The sequence below is a fragment of the Rhineura floridana genome, chromosome 6 (assembly GCF_030035675.1).
Source record: "Rhineura floridana isolate rRhiFlo1 chromosome 6, rRhiFlo1.hap2, whole genome shotgun sequence".
Lineage (NCBI taxonomy): Eukaryota > Metazoa > Chordata > Lepidosauria > Squamata > Rhineuridae > Rhineura > Rhineura floridana.
The window spans coordinates 50,276,844-50,301,730 of NC_084485.1; the positions used below are offsets into that span (position 1 = coordinate 50,276,844).

The 24,887-nt window shown below is 44.5% G+C and overlaps 2 protein-coding genes across 3 annotated transcripts in view; one reads left to right on the plus strand and one right to left on the minus strand.

Moving 5' to 3' along the window:
- SHISA4 (shisa family member 4) overlaps positions 1-24,887 on the plus strand; it is a 34,585-nt gene that overhangs the window by 6,099 nt on the left and 3,599 nt on the right. The window contains exons 2-5 of one of the 2 annotated variants that reach the window (XM_061631790.1): positions 8,529-8,694; positions 10,286-10,419; positions 11,846-12,031; positions 12,802-16,236. In XM_061631790.1, the coding sequence (XP_061487774.1) occupies positions 8,529-8,694; positions 10,286-10,419; positions 11,846-12,031; positions 12,802-12,839 (524 nt within the window). In that variant the 3' untranslated portion in view covers positions 12,840-16,236. Of the gene's footprint in view, positions 1-8,528; positions 8,695-10,285; positions 10,420-11,845; positions 12,032-12,801; positions 16,237-24,887 lie in introns of those variants that run through there. The other variant, XM_061631789.1, reaches the window with a different exon arrangement.
- On the minus strand, positions 17,768-22,665 carry LOC133386632 (myb-related transcription factor, partner of profilin-like). Its single transcript, XM_061630335.1, has 2 exons — positions 22,007-22,665; positions 17,768-19,417 (listed from the first exon to the last, which is right to left on the minus strand). The coding sequence occupies exons 1-2, from the start codon at positions 22,443-22,445 to the stop codon at positions 18,858-18,860; spliced, it is 999 nt and encodes a 332-aa protein (XP_061486319.1). The 5' UTR covers positions 22,446-22,665; the 3' UTR covers positions 17,768-18,857.

The following is a 24,887-nucleotide window of genomic DNA, read 5'->3' on the forward strand; positions in this document are numbered from 1 at the left end:
GGGCCTGCTCAGCTTGCCACAGCTGCACAAACCAGCCCCTTCCTTGTCCGCAACTGCCAGCTGGGGGGCAACTGGGCTCCTTGGGACTATGCGGCTAGCCTGACTCATTTAGATAGGTCTCTGTGCTTCTATATGTTTAAAATTTGTTATTTTTTTGCCATGTTGCACTTACTCTGATCATTATGGCTGACAAGATGTTTCTCTCTAATCTCCTTTCATGGTGCTTTAGAGGCAAACTAGTTGTATGGCTTTCATGGGCCCTGTGGAGAGTTTTTGGTGGAGCAATCGGGAGAGGAGGAGGAGGAGGAGAAGGAGGAGAAGGAGGACTGGGATCATGGGGAGGGACCCAGTGGGCTGGGGGGCTGAATCAGGAGAAGTCTTCAGCAGTTTAGACAGTGACAGCGTTGTCCCCTTAGTTCCCGTTACAACTGTAGAAGCACTCTGTCCCACCTCTCAGCACTGCCTTGTCACTTGAGCCGTCATGTGTGCCTCCTCCAGTGGAGGAGAAATTAGAGGCTTAACCAGAGGCAGCATCAGAAGAGGATCTGGCTGAGGTGCCTCTACCCCTGTTGCTTCAGACGGGCTGGCAAATGGACAGGCATGAGCAGATAATGCCAGCTGTTTTCAACCTGTTTGCTGGAGTGCTTGCTTGCTAACTCAGCCCCTTTCACCAAAACCCTCCCCATGCAAATAGAAGGCCTGCCGTGAGCCAACATGAAGGCTACAAGGGGTGTGGCCAATTGCTTCAACAATGTTTTAGCTTGAGTAAACATGGCTAATTATACAGTGTAGAGATGCAGAGACCTGTGTAACCTGTAAGCTGATCTATGAAATGCTCTAAGCTGAGATTCCACATTAAACATAATGGAAAAAAACATACCAGTGAGTGAGTCTGAATCCGACGGGGTTGGCCAGGACAATGGCAGATATCTCTAATAGCCTCTTGACCTTTTTTTTAAATAAATCAAAATCAACAATGGAATGCTGTGGTCAGGTGCAGAAGACTATTAAACTATTTAAACATGACAATTTTTCTGCTCAGAATTGGCTGCTTTTTCATCGGTGGTAGAAAAAATAAGCTTCCTAGGTAATTTCCTTTCTTGGATAGAAAAACAGCTTGGAGGTGTTTCTAATAGATAAAATGGCCAGAGAAGAAAGCAGTCCTCCCCCTTCCATCCTCTACTCAAACTTGCATCCTCTTGTGACTACTTTTCAAAAAAACAAACCACACCCAGCACCACACACCATTGGGACTCTGTAATGTGCCTACAATGTAATGTTTCATTATTTGTTTCTAAAACAAACCTTCTGAGGTAGAATCCACCTCCATTCATTATCCACCCTGAGATACTACTCTTGTATGGAAACATCCCATTTGTTTCAAAGTAGCTGTTTCTACACAAATGCCTTTTTCTTCCCAAATAACTATTTGAAATGTTGTGTAGAAGTTATAGATTTGAGATCTCCCTTGCCCATGTCTTTAACAGCTGGTTAAAAGAACTCAGCCTCTGGAATTATATTGCAGGGATTGCATGTGCAATTATAAGTGCTATTTGTTTTTTTCCTTTTTTTAAAATACCAGGACAGATCTTTTGTGTTGTCCAAAACTATCTGGGAGAAAAGAGTGATGTCCCTGTTTTTGCAACTGAGATACTTCTTGTCATCTTTTTAGAAGATCAAATAAAATATCATACAGAACAAAATTACAATGTACCACTTGTAATTCAGTAATATGAGAGCATTGATCAGGGGTCTGATTACTTTTGCAAGGCACTCTGTCTGTCTGTCTGTCTGTCTCTATCTATCTATCCATCTAGTCATATAGAGATTGCCAGGACCCTTTGCTTATTAGTTCATTATTGAGCTTAATGTGAGTTTCTTGCACCCAGCTGTGCATCCTGGTGGTGCTGTCCATGGTACCAATTTAATGGCCAATTACTCTGAGGTATTGCTTCAGAGACAACCTGAGGAAACTTCCATGTTGAGATCCCCTCCCCAAGTCTTGGTTTCACTCTGTATTTGAGATCTGCAAGCTTTTAAGTGGAATTTTGATCAAGCTGCTTGGCTTACTTTTGGCCTTTTGGTGGCTAGTGAAGACCTTTTTATTTGGAAAAACCTTTGAGAGGATCTGGCTAGATGGTTCTTGTAATGTTTCGATTGCACATACCACATCTATTCAGTACAATATTGCCCAGTACAATAGTGGAAAATTTGTAGTGGTTCTGGTCTTACTTGGATGGTCACTCTCAGAGGGTGCTGCTTAGGGAGTATTATTTGGCCTGTGGAGCCTTCAGTGTGGGGTTACACAGGGTTCAACTGTATCCCCCATGCTATTTAACATTTACATGAAACCACAGAGTGCGGTCATCTTGAGATTTGGAGTATGCTGTCAACAATATGCTGAAAACACACAATTGTCTCTCTCCTTTACATTTCCAGGTGTGGCAGTGGATGTGCTAGACTGTTGTCTTGCTTTGGTAGGGGACTAGATGAGAGCCAATAAACTAAAGGTCAATCCAGACAAGACTGAGGCACTGTTAGTGGGTGGTTCCCTAGACTGGATGGAGGGGATGTGCCCTGCCCTTGATAGGGTTATTTTTATCAAAGTTTTAAATTTTGTATTATTTTAAAGTGTTGTACTACTTTTTTAAATTATAAGCCACTTTGGAAGGGCATTTGCTCAGAAAAGTGGCCCCAAAAGATTTTACACAAACAAACAAATAAAATGAGGCAAAATTGCAAAAAAAAAAATAAGCTTTACATTTTCCTTGTCAGGGAATTAATTGGAAGATGAGCATGGAAGCAAGAAATAAGCATCACTTCATAGGCAGGGTATGAATACAGAATGGAGCACAGGATAAGAAAAGCAGATATCCTTATCAACTCCCCCCAAATCACCGGTATAGATATGCCATTACAGATATGCCATTACTATCTGCATATCTCCCTAATCCATACTTTCTACAGATATCCCATTACTTTCTGCAGTGACAAGCTAGCCTTAAGGCTGCTCCGTCAGGTTGAATTCATCCACAAGGTTTACCCTTGAAAAACCAAACTCAGACCTAAAGGAATTGGTGTATTGAATTGAATTGAAACTTTATTTTTACCCTGCCCTTTTTCCAAACTGGAACTCAGGGCGGCTTACAAATAGAACTACATGTAGTTAAAAACATAGAAAAACATACAGTTAAAATACAATTAAACTATGCACAACCTTAAAACCGTAAAAGGCACTTAAAAATCTAAAAACAATTTAAAATAATACAAATAATAATATAAAACAATAAAACAAGCCTTGTAAAGCCCAATTGTAAACACCTTCTATCCCAAAAGCCTGTCGGAATAAAAAAGTCTTTACTTGCCGACAGAAGGATGGCAAGGAGGGGGCCATTCATGCCTCCCTAGGAAGAGAGTTCCAGAACCTAGGAGCAGCCACCGAAAAGGCCCTATCTCACGTCCCCACCAATCGCACTTGTGAGGGTGTTGGGACTGAGAGAAGGGCCTCTCCTGAAGATCTCAGGGCCCGGGCAGGGTCATATAGGGAGATACGGTCTGACAAATAGCCTGGACCTGGGCTGTATAGGGCTTCAAAGGTCAAAACCAGCACTTTGAATTGTGACCAGAAACAAACTGGCAGCCAGTGGAGCTGTCGTAACAAGGGGGTTGTATGGTCCCTGTAACCAGCCCCAGTTAGCACTCTGGCTGCAGCTCTTTGTACCAATTTAAGTTTCCAAACAGTCTTCAAAGGCAGCCCCACGTAGAGCGCGTTACAGTAGTCTAAATGGGATGTAACTAAGGCATGCATCACCATAGTCAAATCAGGCATTTCCAGGAACGGGCGCAGCTGGCGCACTAGTCTTAACTGGGCAAAGGCATTCCTGGCCACGGCCGAGACCTGGGCCTCCAAGTTCAGAGCTGAGTCCAGGAGCACACCCAAACTGCAAACCTGTGTCTTCAGGGGGAGTGTAACCCCATCCAGCACAGGCTGAATCCCTATTCCCTGATCTGCCCTTCGACTGACTAGGAGCACCTCTGTCTTGTCTGGATTTAGTTTCAATTTGTTCGCCCTCATCCAGTCCATCACTGACGCCAGGCACTGGTTCAGGACCAGGACAGCTTCCTTGGCTTTAGGTGGAAAGGAGAAATAGAGTTGGGTGTCATCTGCATACTGATGGTACCGAACCCCAAACCCCCGGACAACCTCTCCCAGCGGTTTCATATAGATGTTAAATAACATGGGGGACAAAACTGAACCCTGAGGGACCCCATAGGTCAACGGCCAAGGAGTTGAACAGGAGCCCCCCAGCACCACCTTCTGAGTTCGTCCCTCCAGAAAGAAATGGAGCCATCATAACATGGTGCCCCCAAGTCCCATCCCAGCAAGGTGGTCCAGAAGGATACCATGGTCGATGGTATCGAAAGCCACTGAGAGGTCCAGTAGAACTAACAGGGACACACTCCCCCTGTCCAGCTCTCTGCGAAGGTCATCCACCAAGGCGACCAAAGCTGTCTCTGTCCTGTAACCAGGCCTGAAACCAGACTGAAATGGATCCAGATAATCTGTTTCATCCAAGAAACTCTGGAGCTGGGTGGCCACCACATGCTCTGTTACGTGCAGGGATGGCCTTTCCCCCAGCACAGACAGGTGGGATATCTGTGGAATGGCACACAACAAAAATGTCCATATCTACTCTTGTCATTTTACAGTGATTTGTGCCTGTCTTGGGTCTGTCATGTTTCACAGCTTTTACTGCATTAAAGTAGCTGGTGCCAGAATCATTAATTATTCAGACTCTGTTATGAGAGAGCCTTTTCCATGCTTGGCAATATATCTGTACAAAACACTAAAGAGTGATTAAACTCAGTAAAATTGATCATCTAAGCAAAGATGGACCTGTTGTACTAGTACATCTTAGATCATATGCAAATGGACAAGGGAGGCATATGGTTCAATTTTCTGGCTGGAATACATACAAGAAATTCCTTCCTGATGCCCAAATGTTTCTGCAGATGTGCAGCTTACTTGTTGGAAAGCTAAGCTTGTACTGGCCTTTTCACCATCCTGCACCGCAGAGCTATTCCTACGGCATACCTCAACTGTATAGAAACAGTAATAGGAGAGTGTTAATGGTGGGGCTATGCAGACCTTTTCTCTCTTCTGGGCTTCCAGTACCAGGAGAAAGAGTGCTGCAGTGGTCTGCAGAGAGAGAAAAAGAGAAATGCAGCTGTTTCTCCTGCAAAAAAGAAACATATATATTACCTGTTCTGGCTGCTTGTCCTGGCTCCGTGAGCAAGCAGAGCAAGTATGGACTCATAGGTTTGTCTTTTCTGAGAGCCAATGTATTTCTGTGTCAGTTTTTGGACCAGATGGCTATGTTCTTTAATTGTCCGCTAGCCCTGTAACTCTGTGGTCTCCTGGCTGTTTTCCAAGTTTAACAATCTAAAAAACCCTGCAAACTGCTTGCTTCTATTTTTCATTCAGTCAGTGGTACAGTTGGGACTGCTGGCACCCCAATTGTGAATCACCTTCTCCATAGAGGCTTGCCTGGCATCCACATTATGTTTTTCTTAGAACCAGGTGAAGACCTTTTTATTTTCCCAGGCATTTTAAGATTATTTTAAGATCTTTGGTATATTTAGCTCTGTTATTTTTACGCATGCTTTGCTGTACTTGGTTTTATGTAATTCTGTTTGCTTTTTAGGGTTCTTTTGTTTTTTAATTGTTTTATTGTTTATTGTTGACTGAGAGGGCATTGTTAATTGGGCTGTATATGAATGATGTTAATAGATAAATAAAAAATAAATATGGCTTCCGTGCACTGGGGGACACTGAATGAGCACACCTGAGATAAAGGGAAGCCATTGTACAGAAATATTATTTAATGAGTAATCATGAGATCATTGAGAATTCCTTTAATTTTGTATGTACTGCCAGAGATTAAATGCAGATGTTGAAGGGACTAACTATGGTAATAAAATATAGCTTTGTGTAGTGGTTAGAGTGTTGGACTAGGGCTAGGAAGACCCAGGTTCAAATCCCCACTCAGGCATGAAGCTCACTGGGTTACTTTGGGGCCAGTCACTGCCTTTCAGCCTAACCTACCTCACAGCGTTATTGTGAGAATAATGTGGTGGTGGTGGTGGGAAGAATCATATACATCATCTTGAGCTACTTAGAGGAAAGAGGACAAAATATAATAAACTGCTGCTGGGGTGAGACTGTGCTGGGACCATCAAGGGGCACACTTTCCCACCTGCTTTGCCCCCTCACCCCTGCTCTCTGTGACATTTTTCTGGGGACTGTCCTTTACCAGGAAGATGAATGCTTTTCGATAGCTGTTGATGCTTTTTAGAAATGCTACAATTTTGTTAGTTTGATTTTTTGTAAATTGTATTGTTTTTATTTGTATTTTGTATTTGTGTTTTTTATTTGTGTGTAAGCAGCCTTGGGGGCCTTTTTAGCCAAAAGGTAGCCTAGAAATAAAACTTTAAAAAAATAAAATAAACAAAATAGCTTGTTTACTACAGATGGTTATGGCTGTTTCTTCAGAAGTTCAGCATTGTTTGAAAACAAAATGTATTAAAATAAAATATGGTGTGTAATTATATATAATGCCTTAAAATCACTGGTGTAACTGTAGGTCATTATTATACCATTACAATTTGCTTGAACTGGATAGAGTTGAAGATATACACCATAGTTGTCAGAAAATCAGTTTCCTCACTGTTAAAATAGAAATAAAAATCTGCACGCTCCATTTACAGCTTCCTGAAAAACCTGAGACCTTATGGCAGTTGCTACGGTCAAAGGGTCATAAACAGAATGGCAGGAAGGTGGGAGCTGGACTAGGCTGGCCAGGGCAGGCTTCACAAATCAGAGCCCCAGTGTGCATATGCATCAGGGTATGCATCATTTCCAGGCATTCCAAGACAACTGGTCATGCTCCATATGTGGAGATCACATTTGGAAGAGAAGGGAACTTGGAGCATGAATATGAACTGCCAGCATATGATACTCTAGGTGTCAATATAAAACCATGGGCAGCTGTCTAGCCTACATATTCCAAAGAGTACAGGAGTTTCAGTTTCCTGTTCCCCCGCTGCCCTCACTCATGGCTGGGCCTGATGTAATATGATCTCTGTCTGTTTCTTCTCCCTTGTGGCAGGTTTTATATATGCATGCTCATCCATATTTCCAAGAAGTAAGCAAATGGATGTGACTCCAGCATCTGCCCCTAATTTGTTTATTTTAAAATCAGAATGGTCACATGTGAACCATGTCTGGCTGACAAGAAAAATATTGTTGATCTATGGACACAAATGTAGATAGTGGTGGCAAGCAGCCAATACAGCCAATGAGAAGAATATAAGAAGAGCCTTGCTGGAACAAGCCAAGGCCCATCTAGTCCAGCATTCTGTCCTCATAGAGGCTAACCAGAGTGTTAGGAGTCTGTCTGGAAGCAGAGTTGCTATTCTACTTCTAGCTTAAAAGGAGAACAGCAATGACTGGGTGCTGCTATATTGTCCACATCTGGAAGCACCCATGGCGAGAGAACAGAGGGTTGTGATGTGTTAAGTATTTTCTGCTCGGGTTGTGTGCAGCAATGCAGGACATTTTCATTGCATTTAGAGGAAGATATGCAGTGAATCCTGATACCCTGGTCCTTGTAAAACTGGATCTTAACCAGTGAATACATGGCCTGCATCCTGTACTGTTGAATTCTAGTCTACTCCTTAGGCAGTATTCTAGTGATGAAAGAAATGGGGAATTTTCTGGTACAGAGTACTGGTATGTTAGCAGTGACACAATTGTTCTGTGGCATCACTGCCACTTTCCTTTAAGTGCGGGGAGGAGATAGCTGCAGTAGACTAGTGGTGAGTAATGCACTCTGCACATACTCAGAGGCATTTTCTTCAAATAATGAAAATGCAATCCTGGGTGCATCCTGGCACAAATGACACACTGGGCAGGATGCCATTTTATCTGTAGTTTGGGTTGAGTTTTTGTTTGTGGGGCTAAACCAAATACTTCATTCTCCCTGAAAAGGAGCTACTGAGACAAAGATTTCTGAGACAAAGACTTACATTAGATTTTAAAGACAAAAACATTCATTAGATTTTAAAGTTGCCTGAAAAGCAATAGCCTCCACAAAATTGTAGTTAATTTTGTTAAATTAAATACAGTATGTTCTGGTAATCATTTACCAATTTAGATCATCTCGACTTTGTATGTTTTCTATATTGCATCTATTGCTGTATTATAATTATGTTTCATATATATCTATATATTGTAACCTTCTGGCTAAACAACAAGCTGAACCTGAATGGATTTAATGGGTTCTTCAAACTGTTGGATGGCTGCGGAAAACAAGCCACGGGCTTCTTCCTTAGAGGCTGACCCATAGGAAGCCCAGGGGCAGCCTCAGCACTGTGTTCCTAGCAGGTTTGTCACTGAGCAGGTAAAGGTTGTCTGAGCAGGTCAAGGCTAATGGCTGATTTCTTCAATTCCCCTCCCCTGGTCTTAGCTGATGAGGATTGCAAATGGTACATGGACAGAAATGGCTCATGGCACCCTGGCTTCGACTGCAACACTCCCTCCTTCTGCTGCGGCGACTGTTATCAGCGTTACTGCTGCTTTGACTTAAGGAAACTCCTCACTGAACGGCAGCAAAAGCACTGCATAGCATTTAAGTAAGAATATGCAACGGAGCAGGGGGGGAAGGGTCATAGTTGTGCTTCAGTACTTGCATGCATTACAAAATAGCCAAAGTAGATGGAACTGAGGAGAGACATGAGCAGTCTCCTGACTTATTCTGTTCCTGACATGCAGGGGGCTGCAAATTTCACCAGATCATTATAGTGGCGGGGGGAGGGATCCTTTCCTCTGAGTTGTTTTTATAATCAAAATTGTTGCTGTGCAGCTGGGAATGATCTTCATCAGGGAAATGACCCCTAAAGGACTAGGGATGTCAGAGAATTCCAACAAAAACAGAATTCTGGGATTAGAAATGGGCAATGTTCATTTATTCGTCCCATGTCTAGAATGGAAACCAGTCCTTCTGTTATGATCAGTCTTTGCTGTTGTTGTTGCTTTCAGTCAACAAATGATACGTAATTAATAACATCCCCCCACTTGCCTTGTGTTTCCTTTGCATTGGAATGAATGGGGTGGAATAACGCAGTGACAATGTAATTACATAATTTATGTAACTAATTACACAAGTTACATAATTTTGCCACAGTGGACTGTGAGATGAATAACAGTTTTTGGCAGAAGATGAACAGCAGTGGAATAAGTGCTGCATGCAACGAATATAGGCAGAACAGAAAACAAGTGTCTTCTTACATCCCTGCTAGGGACACATGGTTGCAAGCACACACTGGAGTCCACACAACTCACCTAGCTTGGCCTAAAGTGCAGAGCTCATACCTCAGTTAGAAATCTTGGGTATTATAGCTAGGATCATTCCCTAGTGAAGGTGAGCCTTGTGGGACCCCCTAGTTTAGAGTTGGGGAACCTCAAGCCCCAGGGCTGAATGCAGCCCTCTGGGGCTCTCTGTCCAGCCCTCACGTCCTTTAACTATGATGTCTCTTGCTAGCCTGGGTAGAGGATGGAAAGATGTGTGTAAAAACCTCTGACTTTTGCATGGCTGAAATTCAGCCTATACCACAAAGGTAGAAGTCACATCTGTTGCTTCACCCACGATTACCTCTGATGCTACCCACTTTTCATATCTGGTCCTGTCTACGACTGGCAGATGACCCCTCCAGAAGGTTCCCCATGAAACAATGCGGTCCTTGGGCTGAAAAATGTTCCCCACTCTTGCCCTAGTCTCTACAGATGAGGGAACCTATTAAAATGGTTTGCTCCAAACATTGTTGGATCCAGTAGGCTTCCAGTCTACCAGGAGTTTCCAACTGGCTTGGCAAGGCTTCTGTAGATGCCCTAGTTGTGCTATTTATCTATTTAACCTACAATCAGAGTAGGTTGGGAGTAGGTGAGTGAGAATTTAACCCACACCTTCAATGCTAGCTAATGCATGAAATTGTGATTCTTATCAATGTAATTATGGGCATGCGGGTGGAGGTAGGCCATCTTAAAGTGTAGCTAAAAATAATCTGTCATCTAGCTCATCTATATTTTGCAGGCAACACAGTTTCTTCCTGTTATTAAGACAAGCCTCAGTAAAGTCTCTCACTTATAGGAACCTTTGGTGTCTGGTTTGGTATCAGATGCTATGGTATGCACAGCCTGTTTATCATCTCTGTCTGTGTCCTGTAGCCCCAAAACCATTGCTGGCATCGCTTCAGCTGTGATACTCTTTGTGGCCATTGTTGCCACTATTTTCTGCTGCTTCTTGTGCTCCTGCTGCTACCTGTACCAGCGACGGCATCACATCCAGACACCCTATCAAGGTAGGAGAGGTTTTGATCATATGCCAACACCTTCTTTCTCACAGACTAGGTCAGGACTAGAGATGCTTAGGGTTTCCATGATCTGCAGATTCTGATGTGGATACTGTTTATCTGATTTTGTGGAAGTCTTCTAGTAACCTGCAGGTTTGAGAATATTATCAACGTGCTGGGCGAAAAGGAAAAGAAAGCAGCAACTGGATGTTCAAGCTCACGCAAAGCAAGAACAAACAAAGAAAAAAACCTGCAAGAAAAGTTCTCCCAGATTTCTCCAGTCTAGAGTGAAGAGCATGCATGCTTTCAAACAGAGGACATGGTTTAGTTTTAAACCTATTCTGAATAATAAGACATATCCGTGTCTCATAAAGGAGTCTATGCCACATAGAGGTGGCTTCAGCTGGGGGATCACGATGCAGCTTTAAGCCAATTTCACATAAAATGCATCCATATTTGCAATGGGGCTTGTAATGTTTAGGTGTGTTTTCCAGTGGAGAACCTTCCCTGAGGCACTTGACTAGCTTTTGTTGAAGACAGCATGTCAGACTATTCTTTCTTTTTTAATTTCTATTCAACAAAATTTTTATATCACTTGACTGTAGAAAATCTCTAAGCAGTTTACAAAAACTAAATAGATCTTTGGTTAGATCCAACAAGACACTCCTAAAATCTGGTTCAGGCCATGACACTGTCTGCTAATCTATCAAAAGACTTTCTAAGATGTTCTGAGAAGTGGGGCATTTACTTGCAAGTAACACCTATGCTTCTTTTTGCATGTGTGCACTGTGAAAACACAAAGAACAGCAAAGAAACCTATAGGGATGAAAAGGGACAATTTGTCCTCTTTTCTCCAAAATATCTCTCTCGCAAGTAGGTGAATTGACATTCAGATGACAAACACAGTTCAATGTAAGTAAGTGTGAAATGATGCACATCCTCAATTTACATTTATGCTGAAATGGTCTAAGTTAGCAGTGGCCCACCAGGACAGCTCAATGAAAACATTGACCCAGTGTGCAACTTTTGTTTTTCTTTTTTTTAAAAAAAGGCAAATTCGATGCTAGGGATCATTAGGAAGGGATTGAAAATAAAACTACCAATATTGTAGTCCCTCAACACAAACCTTTGGAATCACATTTGGAATACTGTATACAGTTCTGGTTCCTCCACCTCAGATAGGATACTGTACAGCTCAAAAGGGTGCAGAAAAGGACACCCAAGAGGTCAGGGGCTGGAACAACTCCTCTAAGAGGAACAGCCACACTGTTACGGGATATTTAGTGTAGAACAAAGGCAAGTAAGGGGAGGCATGAAGGTGAATCTGTGGCTCTCCAGGTGTTATTGTATCCCAGCTCCATCCCTGACTTACATGCTTCTCCTGGGGACTCATTATCCCAGTATACACTCACAGAGCCTGTTTTCTTTGTCCCAGGTCAGGAGATCCCACTGTCCAGCTACCCTGCCCAGCCTCCAGGCCCTTACCCTATGGATTCCAAAGCAGGGCCTGCAGGGCCAGCCCCATTTCATCCTGGCTATACACCAGTTGTTTCCTATCCTACAGTTCCAGCTGCACAGTATCCTCTATACCCACCTGGACCACCATACTACAATCCTACAGGTAAGAAAACAGTCGTAAATTGGACTTGATGGCAAATGAGACTTAAAACTTTGTCTCATTCTCAGAGAAGCTGCCTTGGGAACAGAACTGTGAAAAGTTCATCTTGCTACCAAATGGAAAAAGAAGGGGGGGTGATGTTACATGGATGACCGATTAGTTCTAGACCAGGGCTGGGAATCTGTGGCCCTCCAACTCCCTTCACCCAAATGCTCCCAATGCCCAGCCACCATGGCCAGTGCTTGGGGATCACGAGAGGTGTAGTCCAGAAACATCCGCAGGGTCAAAGGTTATCCACCCCTAAACCAACACCTCCAGGACAGACGTTACTATTGTGCAGTGAAGGCTGGCCCAGTATGGTGAATCCTCCCTACCAAGCTCAGCCATCCCCCACCTGCCGGCCTTCTACGGACATCCAGTCTATGGCCTGACACTGTCAGTTTCCTCCTCAAGCGTTGCCATTGTAGCACATGGCAGAGGAGAATGGGAGCAAAACTAGAATTAGTTGGTTCTGCCTGTCATTGTCTCTGGCTCCACCTGCTGTTGGCCTCTCTGCATTGCACCCAGTGGGAACCAGCCACCACTACTACCAGGACTGATTGAGAGAGCTTATTTTGGTTGATCCTGAGATGGGGGAATAAAGGCTTTCTTATCCTTGTGTGCTCTTCAGTATGCATCTGCTGGATGACTGTCTTCACCCCCCATGGGGATAGACCAGTTTAACCTTGAACATCTCTAGCCATATTTTCATTGTTAATCTCTTCTTGCTGCAGCTCCCCCACCCTACCTCCCATCACAGCCTAGCACATGAAGAGGGCCTTGCAGAGACTGTCCAATGAAAGCCTTTCTCTCTGGGCCTACCATCTCTGCAGAGTCTGTACTGGGTTTCCTGCTGCACTGGACCTTCAGCCCAAGTTTCAGTATTTGCCATTTCCTTACTATTTATCTTTTGGTCTGCATGGTAGGAAGCGTTATGACTCTACTTTTTTGCCTGTCTGCTCCCTATTCCTGCCTGTGTCACTAAGGGAAGTTTCTGCTCCTCCTCACCTCCTGTCTGGGCTCAGGAAAGAGCCGGCGCAAATGCTGATGCACACAGAGACTGGTACACATGCCATACATGTAACTTGACTGATCCCTCTTTGTGCAGCTGAGTCTCTTTGATGGAAAGTAGAAGGGTAGAAGTCTCAAGGTGGCAACAGAGAACAAAGTGAAACAGTCTGTCTCCCCATGAGGACTTTAGTCCACTGTGTTCCCTGACAGACACAAGGATCCATCAATCCGCAGTTCGTAGCCCCTGGGTGAGATTGTTTCTTATAAAAGTCCCGAGCTTTTGGAAAAGGTGGCTGGAAGGATCCCTAAATCCCCCAACAGCCCAAAGACACATGTGGCTGTTATACATCATTAAACTACATAGAATCATAGAATCACAGAATAGTAGAGTTGGAAGGGTCCTATAAGGCCATCAAGTCCAACCTGACAGATGTCTGTCCAGCTGCCTCTTGAATGCCTCCAGTATTGGACAGCCTGCCACCTCCCTAGGTAATTGGTTCCATTGTTGTACCACTGTAACAGTTGGGAAGTTTTCCCTGATGTTCAGCCGAAATCTAGCTTCCTATAACTTGAGCCCATTATTCCGAGACCTGCTCTCTGGAATGGTTGAGAAGAGATCCCAGCCATCTGTGTGATCACCTTTCAAGTACCTGAAGAGTGCTATCATCTCTCCCCTCAGTTGTCAGTACCTGGAGAGAAGGCTGCATAAGACCCCCATTTAGACTACATTGAGAGTTACCCAAAGGAAGCTGTTAGTGCAGTTAATAAATTGGAAGGAGTACATGGGCCTTGAGCTAGGGTGGGGAACCTGGGGCCCTCCATATGTTGTTGGACTCCAACTCCCATCAGCCCCAGCCAGCATGACCAAAGGCAAGGGATGGTGGGAGTTGTAGTCCAAGAATACCTGGTGGGCCATGGGTTATCATCCTTGGCCTAGAGCAAGAGCCTTGCAAGAGATAGGATGAGGGCTTGAAGGGGTCAGGAGAGACAGACAAGTAGTCATATGTGTTGCTCTGCACAGGCTGGAGAAAGTAATGTATCTTTACTTTGCTGCCCTGGGCTCCTGTTGGGAGGAAGGGGGGGATATAAATCAAATAATAAATAAATCTTTTGTAGGATTTGAGGGCAAGGCTACCTTCTACACCATCTATAAGCCTGGAAAAAACAGGTGACAAAGGTAGCTGTTGTATTCTGGTCATCATTTAGATTTTCCATGAGTCTGTGACCATTCTTCCCACAATACTAAAAAAAGCATCTTTGAATCTTCCGATATCTGCAGTGGATGTATATTGTTAATGAGGGATAGAATGCGGAAGGCTATTTGTAAAATAGTGTGCTCTAGCCAATGTCAATATTACATTCATGTTGCAGACCAAAGTTAGCAAAAACTGAGTTGAACCTCATGTGTGAAATGCCTGTTGTGGTTTCAAATATAAGCTACACTGAAATGGCAGCACATGTTCTTTTGAGGGATATGGAAATTAAAAATAATAATTGGAGTCTGTGAAGCAGGTGAAGGTGTGATGTGGGAAGATCTGGTAACCCTGTTGCTCATTTGCCCCTTGTTAATTCACATTAAAAGCACTTAAATTGCCCATGCCTCATCAGTGACTTGAGGCAAAGTGAAAAAAGAACCAAACCAGAAATTGTAACTTGGGAGAAAAAAAATCAGGTTGGTTTAAAACTCACTAAATAGCAAGCTCAGTATTAAAATGAGGGTGTTTTTGCCATACCCGACGAGATGAAATTTGACATTTCAAGGAAACATTGATTCACACACACACTCCACACATATGTAATGTGAAAGAGAAAGTGGAAGAGTGCCATGTGTAATAGCTTCTTTTCAGGCTCATGTGAAAATGCCCGACCCCACTGTGAGAGCCTCCCATGTATGTAAACTTATGATTTCATAATATTACTTGCCCAGTGTGCCTTCTTTTTACTAAGGAGAAATAGCTAAACTGGGCCCTTGTGCATTGTCCCTTACCTGAACCCTTCCTTCCTCAGCTTTGTCTGTGTCCATTGTGTATAGGGGGAGGGGAGGGGAGCTGCTTTCCATGTGGTTCCCCCTTTCTTTGCAATGTAGCCATATTCCCCATCTTCTCTAGAAGTTCTTTGTGCTTCCTGCGCCTTTGCTTGCACTCTCATCTTGGCCAGCCAGCCCACCAATCTGCTACTGCTGGCTTAAACTAGCCCTTCCTCTCATACAAAAGCAACTTCCCTCTGAAGATGAGGATACAAGGTACAGGGCACTGTACTGCACCCGCTCCAGAGATGCTAGCCTTTCCAGCAGGTAACATTGCAAGCCGAGTCTTACGTTTTAATCTCCTGGAGTGGTACGACATCACAGGGAACAAGGCAGTGTGTGGAACAAAGGCATGATGTACCAGCCTGGGCACAAAGGTAGTCCTTATGCAAAAAAAGAAAAGGGTTGCATTTATGCAATCCCAAGCTGATGTCCCATCAGTAAGGCAGTTCCCCATAAGCTCATAGCTCTTAGCAACGGGTGAGGTCAATGGGCCCATTGTGGAGAGCAACAGTGCCACATGCATGTGACCTTTACTGTGGGCCCTTCCCCTAAGCAGAGCACAACCTGACTTGACTTGTTGACAGCCCAGTTCCACAGCACAGCAAGAACCTTATCTTGTCTGGGAGCGCGTCTTTTCACTACTGTGGAAAACACCAGACTGAAAGCAGGAGAGATTAATTGCCTCAAACTACTGGCTTACGGGTGGGAAACCTCTGAGTTTTCCTTGAAATATGGAGCAGTATATAAATAACCTGTGGCCCTCCAGCTGATGCTGGACTCCATCTGCCCTGGCCACCATGGCCAAGATTATGGGAGTTGTGGTCCAGCAACATCTGGAAGGCCACAGGTTCCCCACCCATCCTAGCTTAAACCTCGTTCCCACTGGGTGTGGGGGGGGAATGGCCCTTCTGTATTCTGGGAGCAGTAGGCACCACCACTAACTTGCGTGATAGGCAGAATGAGAAGTGTTTGCATCACCAAATGTTGGCTAAAATGTGGATTAAAGTTGTAAATAGTGACAAGGTAACTGCTCTATATGTGTGTGATTGTGTTCTTCTGCCTCCTCTGTGTGAGGCATACAGGATGATGTATAGACCTGGGGATAGTCCTGAGAATAACAGCGCTTAAGAGGAGAAATAGTAAGAACTCTGACTTTTAGAACAATCAAGAGCTTGATAAAGGGAAAATGTGACTATTTGGGGAATGGGAAGGAAAGTGAGTAGGTGTGATTCTGCCACCCAGACTGCACTGAGGTACGTGCCCCCAGGCAACACTGAGAACAGTTTGGGAGAGAATCAAATAGCAATAATGTGTTCAAACAACCACAAAGGTAAGCTTCTTTGACTTCTAAAATATAAATTCTCAATCGAGCTATCTAGAGGAACAAATTAAAAGAAAAGAAATTAGGCCAAACTTGGCCAGCTAGGATAAAATGGTTGCCATGGTGACACAAGCTTCAGTTTGGAATAGTAGCCTTGGTGTACAAAAATATTCCCACAGATTTCTCCCAAAATGCAGCCCAATGTTTTAATTGTAGCCAGGAAACCTGTGGCTCTTCAGATATTGCTGGATTATAACTCCCATCGCCTCTGACCATTGGTTGTGCTGGGTGGCGCTGAAGGGTCACATAGGTTCCCCATTACTGATTTACAGGTTTGCTCTCCTCATTCTCCCTCAGAACTTCTGCATCTCTCTTTTTCAGACATTCCTTCCTGGTCTAGGCCCCCAGAGGCACATATGGTTCCCATGTGACTTCATTTGCAAGTGCAACCACTTAACAATTAATGAACTGGTTTGCACATAATAATAAGCATCTTACAGCTTTGTGCAAATTTGTGGCCTCTCAGAGAGGAGATTGCAGCCACTTTGCTCCTCCTCTGGTTCTGCTGTGCTGCTGTGTGCTAAGCTGTTGTCTGAAGATGGTCTTGTGCTTATCTCACTCCAGACAAACCATGAGATATAACCAATATTTATTCTTGGGTTTACAGCTTGTGGTTTGTTGGGAGTAGACAAACCCAAGAGCCCAGCGTGCTAAACCATGGCCTAGCTCACAGCGCAGCAGGACTTGGGGAAGAGCACAGTGGTCGCAGTCCTCTCCAGGAACTGTCATGGCTCATACGTTCACACTAAGGGCTCATCCATGCTGGAATTTAATGTGGATTTGAAGCAGCTTCTATTTTTTTTTTCAGAACTCACACAACATCCTCATCTAAGTGGCAGCCTGCATTCCCCACCCCCACCCCCGCTGCCCTGCTAAATTCAGATTTTCCCAGTCCATGGATAATCAGATAAAGGAAGAAAATCCAAGGTAAAATCTCATGTTACTGGACTGGATGCACTGAAGCATTTTTTGGGTGGGATTTTTACATGTACAGTGGTGACATTTTGCTGGGTGCTGTCTATCACCACACCCCCTACTTCTGTTTTGTTTCTATCAGCCCAGAGAAAAAGGATGCAGGCTGCCCTTGGTATTTTTATAACAGCTCTTTTGCACGGAAGTGCTCTTGCGCAAAACAGCTGTATTAAAAATCAAAATTGCCTGTGGAGGTACTAAAGGCGGGGAAGGAAGCAGTAGCCTCTCATACCAGCAGCTATAAATTCTTGCCTCACACAGAGGACACACATTATTTTTATTTTTACTGAAGTACTAATTGTGGGGGAAGGGGCAACAGCACAAAATGGAACTACGTCCCATGGAAGCACTCCACCCTTGTGTGGACAGGAAATGTTGAGACAGATTTTGGAGGCATAAAATGGAAAGTGCTCGTGTGTGGATGAAGGTGCACAGATGCAAACATGGAAACAGCAACCCATGTATGTATGAATGTCATAGTGTAGACACAGCTTAAGCCATGGTTTTGCTTACTGTTAGCTCAATGTGAGAATGTTCTGCAAAATTTTAAACCAGCCTACCAACTAACCAATATCCCACATATAACATCTGGGATCAGTGTGGGATGACTTGAGTGTCTGCAGCCCTAGTAAGAGAGAGTTTCATTTTATCTCCTACCTGAGCACCCTCTTTCAAATTGAGGGGGAAAATAGTAATAAATTGGATTTTAAAACAAAACAAAACACCAAGGAGCCAGTTTTGTCTTGAGAAATCGTTCTTCTGCTTCTGACTGCAGCCTCGTCCAAGTATAAGACTCTTAACAAGAAGCACTGCCACTTCGTCCTTAGGCTATAGGCCTAAAATCATTTATACTAGAGTATTGCCATCAAGTTCAACAGCACAGCTCCTCTGTAAGTGGCACCATTCTTGCACCAGAGCAAACCCTAAGCAGACTCCACAAGTCCTTGAGGATTTTCAGCAGACCAACCATGATGACAGCGGAGAAAGGAGCAGTGCGGATACACATGGTGGGGCAGTGACAGCACAGACTAAGGAAATAAAATGGAGGCAGCAGAAACAATGAGGGCTGTTCTCCCCTTAGGAGAAGCACTGCAACTCTTCAGCAGAGACAGAAGGTGGGTAATGCAACAAATGAATTACTGTTTAGACAGATGGTCCAAAGACATGTCCTGCCTGGTAACAAATTCCTAAGCAGAGAGATCCATTTCAGTTTTATTGAGCTGGGACTGGAATTAGGAAAATCCAAGGCAAAATCTGTGCTGAAAAACAAACAAATATTTCTCTCCAATAGCTGAAGAAATTCTTGCCCACATTAGACACTTCTGGAATAGATGATACCTATCCATGAAAGGACATTTGTACCTACAGGTGCTCAGGATCTTCTGCTGGTAGAACCCTCATTGCTTGGGTACCACCTGCTGGCAGAGGTAGAGATCCCGGATCTCAGACAGGCTGCTGCAGACACCGCTCAGGGCTTCAGCAATGCTGTGCAAGATGGAGGCAGTCTCCCTGCAGCTTTCAGTATACTCTTGCCGGAAGGCACGCAACTCCTGTATCAGCTGCTCATTAGACTGGACAATCCGCCTCTCTGCTAGGCTAAGGTGGCTGCTTTCTGACAGCCCTTCCTGAATCGGCAGAGTCGCAGGAGCAACATCTATGTTACAATCATTTAGGCGCCCATGTGGTGACTCACGGTCAAATGTGATACTTGCATAATCCGAACCCAGGGCCTCCTGTCGTCCCCCAAACTCACTGAGTGAGAGGTCAGTCTGTGAGGAATTTTGGGGGCTTCTGCTCCAGCCTTCACAAGGATCATCAGGGGCATGGCCAGAACTTCTGAGCAGCTGCCTCTCAGCCCCCTGGGTCACATGCTGCTGGATGGCCTCAGTGGGAAGGGGAAGGAATGGCTCTGACTTCACATCTACTGGCTCCTCCTTCACTGGCTCCTCCTTCACACCTGCCCAGAGCAGAGAGGACAGATCAGGTTAACTTAAAGTAGCAGCCAGCCAGCCAGAATCATGAGCCCCTTCAAACCCTGCTTGACATCCAATTTTTTTTAATAAGCCAATTTTAAAGTCCTATAACGAAGGCTCAACCATCACCAAATTTTGGTACAGCAAGGTGGAAAAGAAAATGGGAAAGGAAAACATTCAACACAAGATTCAGCACAGGATGCTCCCTTTATACACAGACCATTGGTCCACCTAAATTAGTATTGCCTACACCGACTGGCAGTGGCTCCAGGGTTTCAGACAGGAGTCCTTCTTAGGCCTATCTGGAGATATCAGAGATTGAACCTGGGACCTTTTGCATGCAAAATATGGGCTAAGCTACTGCCCTTCCACTGGAGAGAAGTGATAGGTTTTTTTCAGAGAGTCAAAGGTGGCTTGAAAGAGCGATTTCTGCTAATGGTACATGCCCTTAGCCCATTTTTGTCTCTGGAAAAATGAGCTTTCCATTATGTCAGCAGCCTGTAAAAGCTGTTTAACCAGATGAGACAAATATATGGGTACATAACCATAAGAAGCAATGCCTTTTCTATAAGTCTTAAAAGCCCTTGTCTAGTTCTAACTACCTTATCCTTTGTTTCTGAGAAGAAATACCTCCCCATATCACAGAAACCTATGCCAGGATGCCCCCCGCAGCGTGGAGTGGGAGAAGACAATATCTTCAATGTAACAGTTTCCACCCACCTTGCCAAATGATATGTACGGCAATGCCAAAGCTTCAAAAGCTTCAATCTATGCTATTTAAAACAGTGATTTTGATAAAAATGAACTGAGCCTGAAGGCCAACAGAAGAGGGACAAAATTAAAGGAAATACATCAAGGAAGAGAAGGGGGAGCAAATGAACAGATAAAGAGGCTACAAAAGCAGATTCTGTTTGGGAAATAATTGCCCTTGCCGAACACTTGTGTTAAAATCAAGTGCAATGAGGATTCCTGAGTTCACACCTCCAGAAGTAGCAGAACGTTGCATAAAATAATGCTGACTGGGGTAATAACTTGCTAGATAATTAAGGTCCCAGATTGATAATTAAGGTCCCAGATTGATAATTAAGGTCCCAGATTTCCATAGGTCCTCCAGTTCATTAATTTTATTATTTAACAAGATTTATATACCACTTGATTGTAAAAAAAACCTCTCAGTGGTTTACAAAAAGCAATAAAACCATCAATAAAACATTTTTAAAACAATTAAAATAAACACATCAACATCTATGTGTCTGGATAGGCTTGCCTAAACAAAAAAGCAGGCACCAGAAGTTTAGTGGGTCTAGTGTAAGAACAGCTATTTAAAGAGTGTTATTCCCAGCACAGCTTAGTCCTTTGATAGGGTTTTGATTTCACACTCCTCGCCACAGTGTCTGCAATCCACAATACAAAATTTATGTTGAGTATGCAATAATTGAACTACTAAATAGATTTCGGATTGATTTTTATTTGATAAATAAATACAAGGCATATATTTGCTTCTCCAGTTTCAGCAACTCTAAAGCTATTATCAAAATATTTCTCACTGTTAAATAGATTCTATTTCTTAGCTATACCAACATCTTGTTTTGGTTGTACATCAAACACTAATGAACATCAGTGACAAGGTACCTGTGCTCCCAATTCCCATCAGCCCCAGCCAGCAATACCAATGGTGTGGGATGATGGGAATTGCAGTCCAACAACATATGGAGGGCTACAGGTTTCCCATCCCTGTTCTAAACCTAAAATGCTAGTCCACATGGAACTAAATGCTAGAGCGATGCCATCAGCTCCCATTAGGCAGCTGAAAAGGACCCGCTGCTTAGTTCAGGGCTGGGGAACCTCTTTCAACCTGTATCCCTTGTGGGCAACCTTGTGGCAGTATGTATGCCAGTGGTGAGTAGAGCCAGAGGCAAAATGTGGGTGGAACAATGGTTATGACTTCTACCTTTGTACAGTAGGTTGCATTCTAGAGATGTAAAATCCAGATGTTTACACGCACACACACACATCCCTCTGTTCCAGCAAGCAACAGGCAATATCATAGTTCAAGGACACATATTCCAGACAGGCATGAGCACTTGAAGAGGGTGTGGGCAGGGTCAGTAAAGGGTGTGACCTAACGAGGGGGTGTTGCCAAGTGAGAGTCCCCAGGGCCAAATGGAGAGGCCTGGAGGGCCAAATTTGGTTCCTCTGGCTTAGTTCCCAGAGGCTCCAAAAGGTTGCCTTTTCAAAGTCTTGCTCTTTCTCCATGTTTCACGCTGCGTGGGAGGCTGAGTTCAAAAATGGTTTGGGTAGGAATGACACTCTAGGCTTGCTCTCAGGCCTTGCTGCATACTTGCCTATGATTTCAGGCCCAATATATGGCTGCGTACACACCACATATTTAAAGTACGTTCTTTTTCTTCAAGGAATCCTGAGAACGGTAGTTTATCCTTCACTGAGCTACAATTCCCAGCACCCTTAACAAATTACAGTTCCCAGGACCCTTTGGAGTACATAATGTGCTTTACATGTGTGGTGTGTAGTTTCCAGGGCTAGGACCCGGCACGAGGGCAGGGAGCACTCACCCTGAAGAGCCGCCACCTCCATCGTGGCCAGCGGCGGCGTGTCCAGGGGGCAAACGCCGTGCAGGCACCATTCGGGGCCAAGCTCAGGCTGGCTGGGCAGCTCGCTGCTCCCGCCGCCTGGTAGGTGAGCGAGATGAGGGCGCTCGGCAGGGGGCTGGGCTTGGCGCTGCAGGCGGTGTCGGGTGATCTTATCGTTGGCGCGGCGTCGTAGGCCCCGCCAGCGGTTCTTGACCTCCCCGATGTCGCGCTGGTTGCGCCCGGCAGCGTTGATCTTGTTGGTGATGCGCCACCAGATCTTCTGCTTCTCGTAGGCGTTTACGTTGGTTGAGGCGGCCCCGAAGAGCAGCTGCTCGTACTTGAGCACCTCGCTCATGAGGATGTCGATCTCCTGCAGCGTGAAGTTCGGCTTGCGCTTCAGCAAGCCGCGCCGCCCGGCCATCGTACCCCCGCGGCCGCCGCCAGCCAGCCTGCTCGGCTGCGGCTCATCGCTCTCGACTGACGCCGTACCCTGCCGCGCGGCCGCCCATGGGACGCTGGCAGGCAGCGAAGGAGCGCGACGCGGTCGAGGATGCCGATGGACCAAAGCTGCTAGCTGCCAGGGAAGAGATGACGGGCCTTTGTTTTCTGCCTGACCGACTAATCTCTCGCCCCCTGGCGGAAGTAGTCGGCTCAGAGAAATGAGAAGGACGGGGTGTGCGTGCGCGGGCGTGTGTGTGTTGGTGTTCCAATGAACTGAACCCCAGCCCTGAACAAGTACATGGCTAAAATTGATCCTTTTGAATACAGATCCCTGCTAGGGAACCACAACAAAGAACCTTGTGGCACTTTTAATACTGATAGATGTATTGCAGCATAAGCTTTTGTTGACTAAAGTACACCTTCTCTGATGCGGGAAAATGCTGCCTTACAGCCTAACCTGCCCTCCAGCTGGTTTGGACTTTAACTCCCATCAGCTCCTGCCAGCACAGCTAATGGGAGTTGTAGTAGTCCAAAACAGTTGGAGAGCAGCGGGTTTGCCTTAGTTAGGTACGTATGTATGCACACACACACACACAAACTACATACATTAGGGCTGTCACCTGGTTAGATAAATTCCCATCAATTAATCATATAAGGTTTAGCTGATTGATTAATCTATTGATTATATGTGTTGGACTACGACCTGGGAGACCAGAGTTCAAATCCCCACATAGCCATGAAGCGCACTGGGTGACCTTGAGCCAGTCACTGCCTCTCAGCCTCATGAAAACCCTATTCATAGGGTCACCATAAGTTGGAATCGACTTGAAGGCAGTACATTTACATTTAACTTTAAAAATGGGTAAAAAGCAGCAGTTCTAAAGCAAGAAGTGTACTTTATTTTTGGATGAGGCATCCCAGTAACAGGCATTATCCTAGATTCCAACTAGATGAGATTGAAGAGGAATGCTTTTTCAAAAGAGGTTGTTTGCCGTCAGTGTTTTTTATAAATTCTTTTAATATTTAAAAAACTGCTGCCTGATTGCTTCGGATTAGGTGTCTTTTTGGTTGGTTAAAAGTTTTAAAATTGACTAATTAATTGATAAATCAACCAAATGTTGCATCCCTAATCTCATATACAGATATGGAGGGGGGAAATAGCGGACACCAAAGGCTTGAAATATAAGCAGTGCTCTCTGTTATATGGCTATGCAAAGCCCCAAAATATGTGAGATAAGCACAGTGACCACAGGAGAAATTTACTGGAATGGGAGGAAACAGGCAAGCCTAGTCTGGAACTCATTTCCTGTGTCGGATCTTACCCCCGATCATACATGTGAAAAAAAGATGAAGAGACTGCCTCTGAGTACATGCAGATATCTTTGCCCTGTTACTAGGTAACTACAGCCCAGGGGTGTTGTTAGGGTATGGTTCAGGAGACGCAAGCCCTTGACGTTTGCGGCAGGCCTCAAATCTCCTCTCCTTCCCATCCACCCCCTTTTACAATATGTTTATAAGATGGATGTGTACACTGCAAAGAACATGCTCCAGCACTCACCATCTTAATTCCTCAGAGGCATCTGCACATACAAATTAGGACATACAAATTTTATTCAGAAATGTGCCCTCAGTCACAGCCCACTATTCCAGCCCATTGTCTCCAATGCATTTCAAATCCGGTGGTATCATTTCCAGAGAGGTGTAAGCCCCAGCACATCAATTGTAAGAAATTCATGATTTCTTCCAGTCCCATCACTCTCCAACTGTATCAAGTGGATCCAGTAGTGTAGTGCAAATTCAGCAGTGCAGGGTCCCTTCATGTTAATCACAACCATGCCCTTCCCTGCTTTTTTTTGCTGTGGGGTTGAGAATGAGATCCTTGTTCATGCCTACGAACCTATAAGCATGAAAGAGAAGTGTGTTAGCACTGAGCAGAGACTTCTCGGTGTTGGACTCACCTCCTTTCACTCTGTTTGGCTCCAATCAATAGGAAAGGACAAGGAAGCATGTTAGAAGACTCTTCTCAGTGGCTAATACACTCCTCTTGTATACTGATTCGCTTGTAGGATGCTAGAGACATAGGGACCCTGCTCCCAAAAAAGTAAAGAGCCTAAGACCCCCCAAGACCCGTTATGACTACACCCCTGAGTGGATCTAGGTATGAATATGCTGTGGTGCTCTAGAATGTACAACTCTGGAAATAATTGTATTTAGAATATCAATTTGTATAGTTTCTGAATGCCTTTATCATGCTATGTGATCCCTATGGAAATTGATTTTTCATGCTGCTTTCTGCTTTTCATTTAAACCGGGTGGGGAACCTGTGCTTCCCCCCATCCCTAGCTCCAGTCACTGACCATTGGCCATGTTGTCTGGGAATGATGAGAGTTGGAATCCAGTACTATCTAGAGGGTTACAGGTT

Coding starts and splice junctions, on each gene's coding strand:
- LOC133386632 (XM_061630335.1), bottom strand. CDS start 22,445: ATGGCCGGGCGGCGCGGCTTGCTGAAGCGCAAGCCGAACTTCACGCTG. Junction 19,418..22,006: donor GGAGGTGGCGGCTCTTCAGG/GTGAGTGCTCCC, acceptor TGCTCTGGGCAG/GTGTGAAGGAGGAGCCAGTG.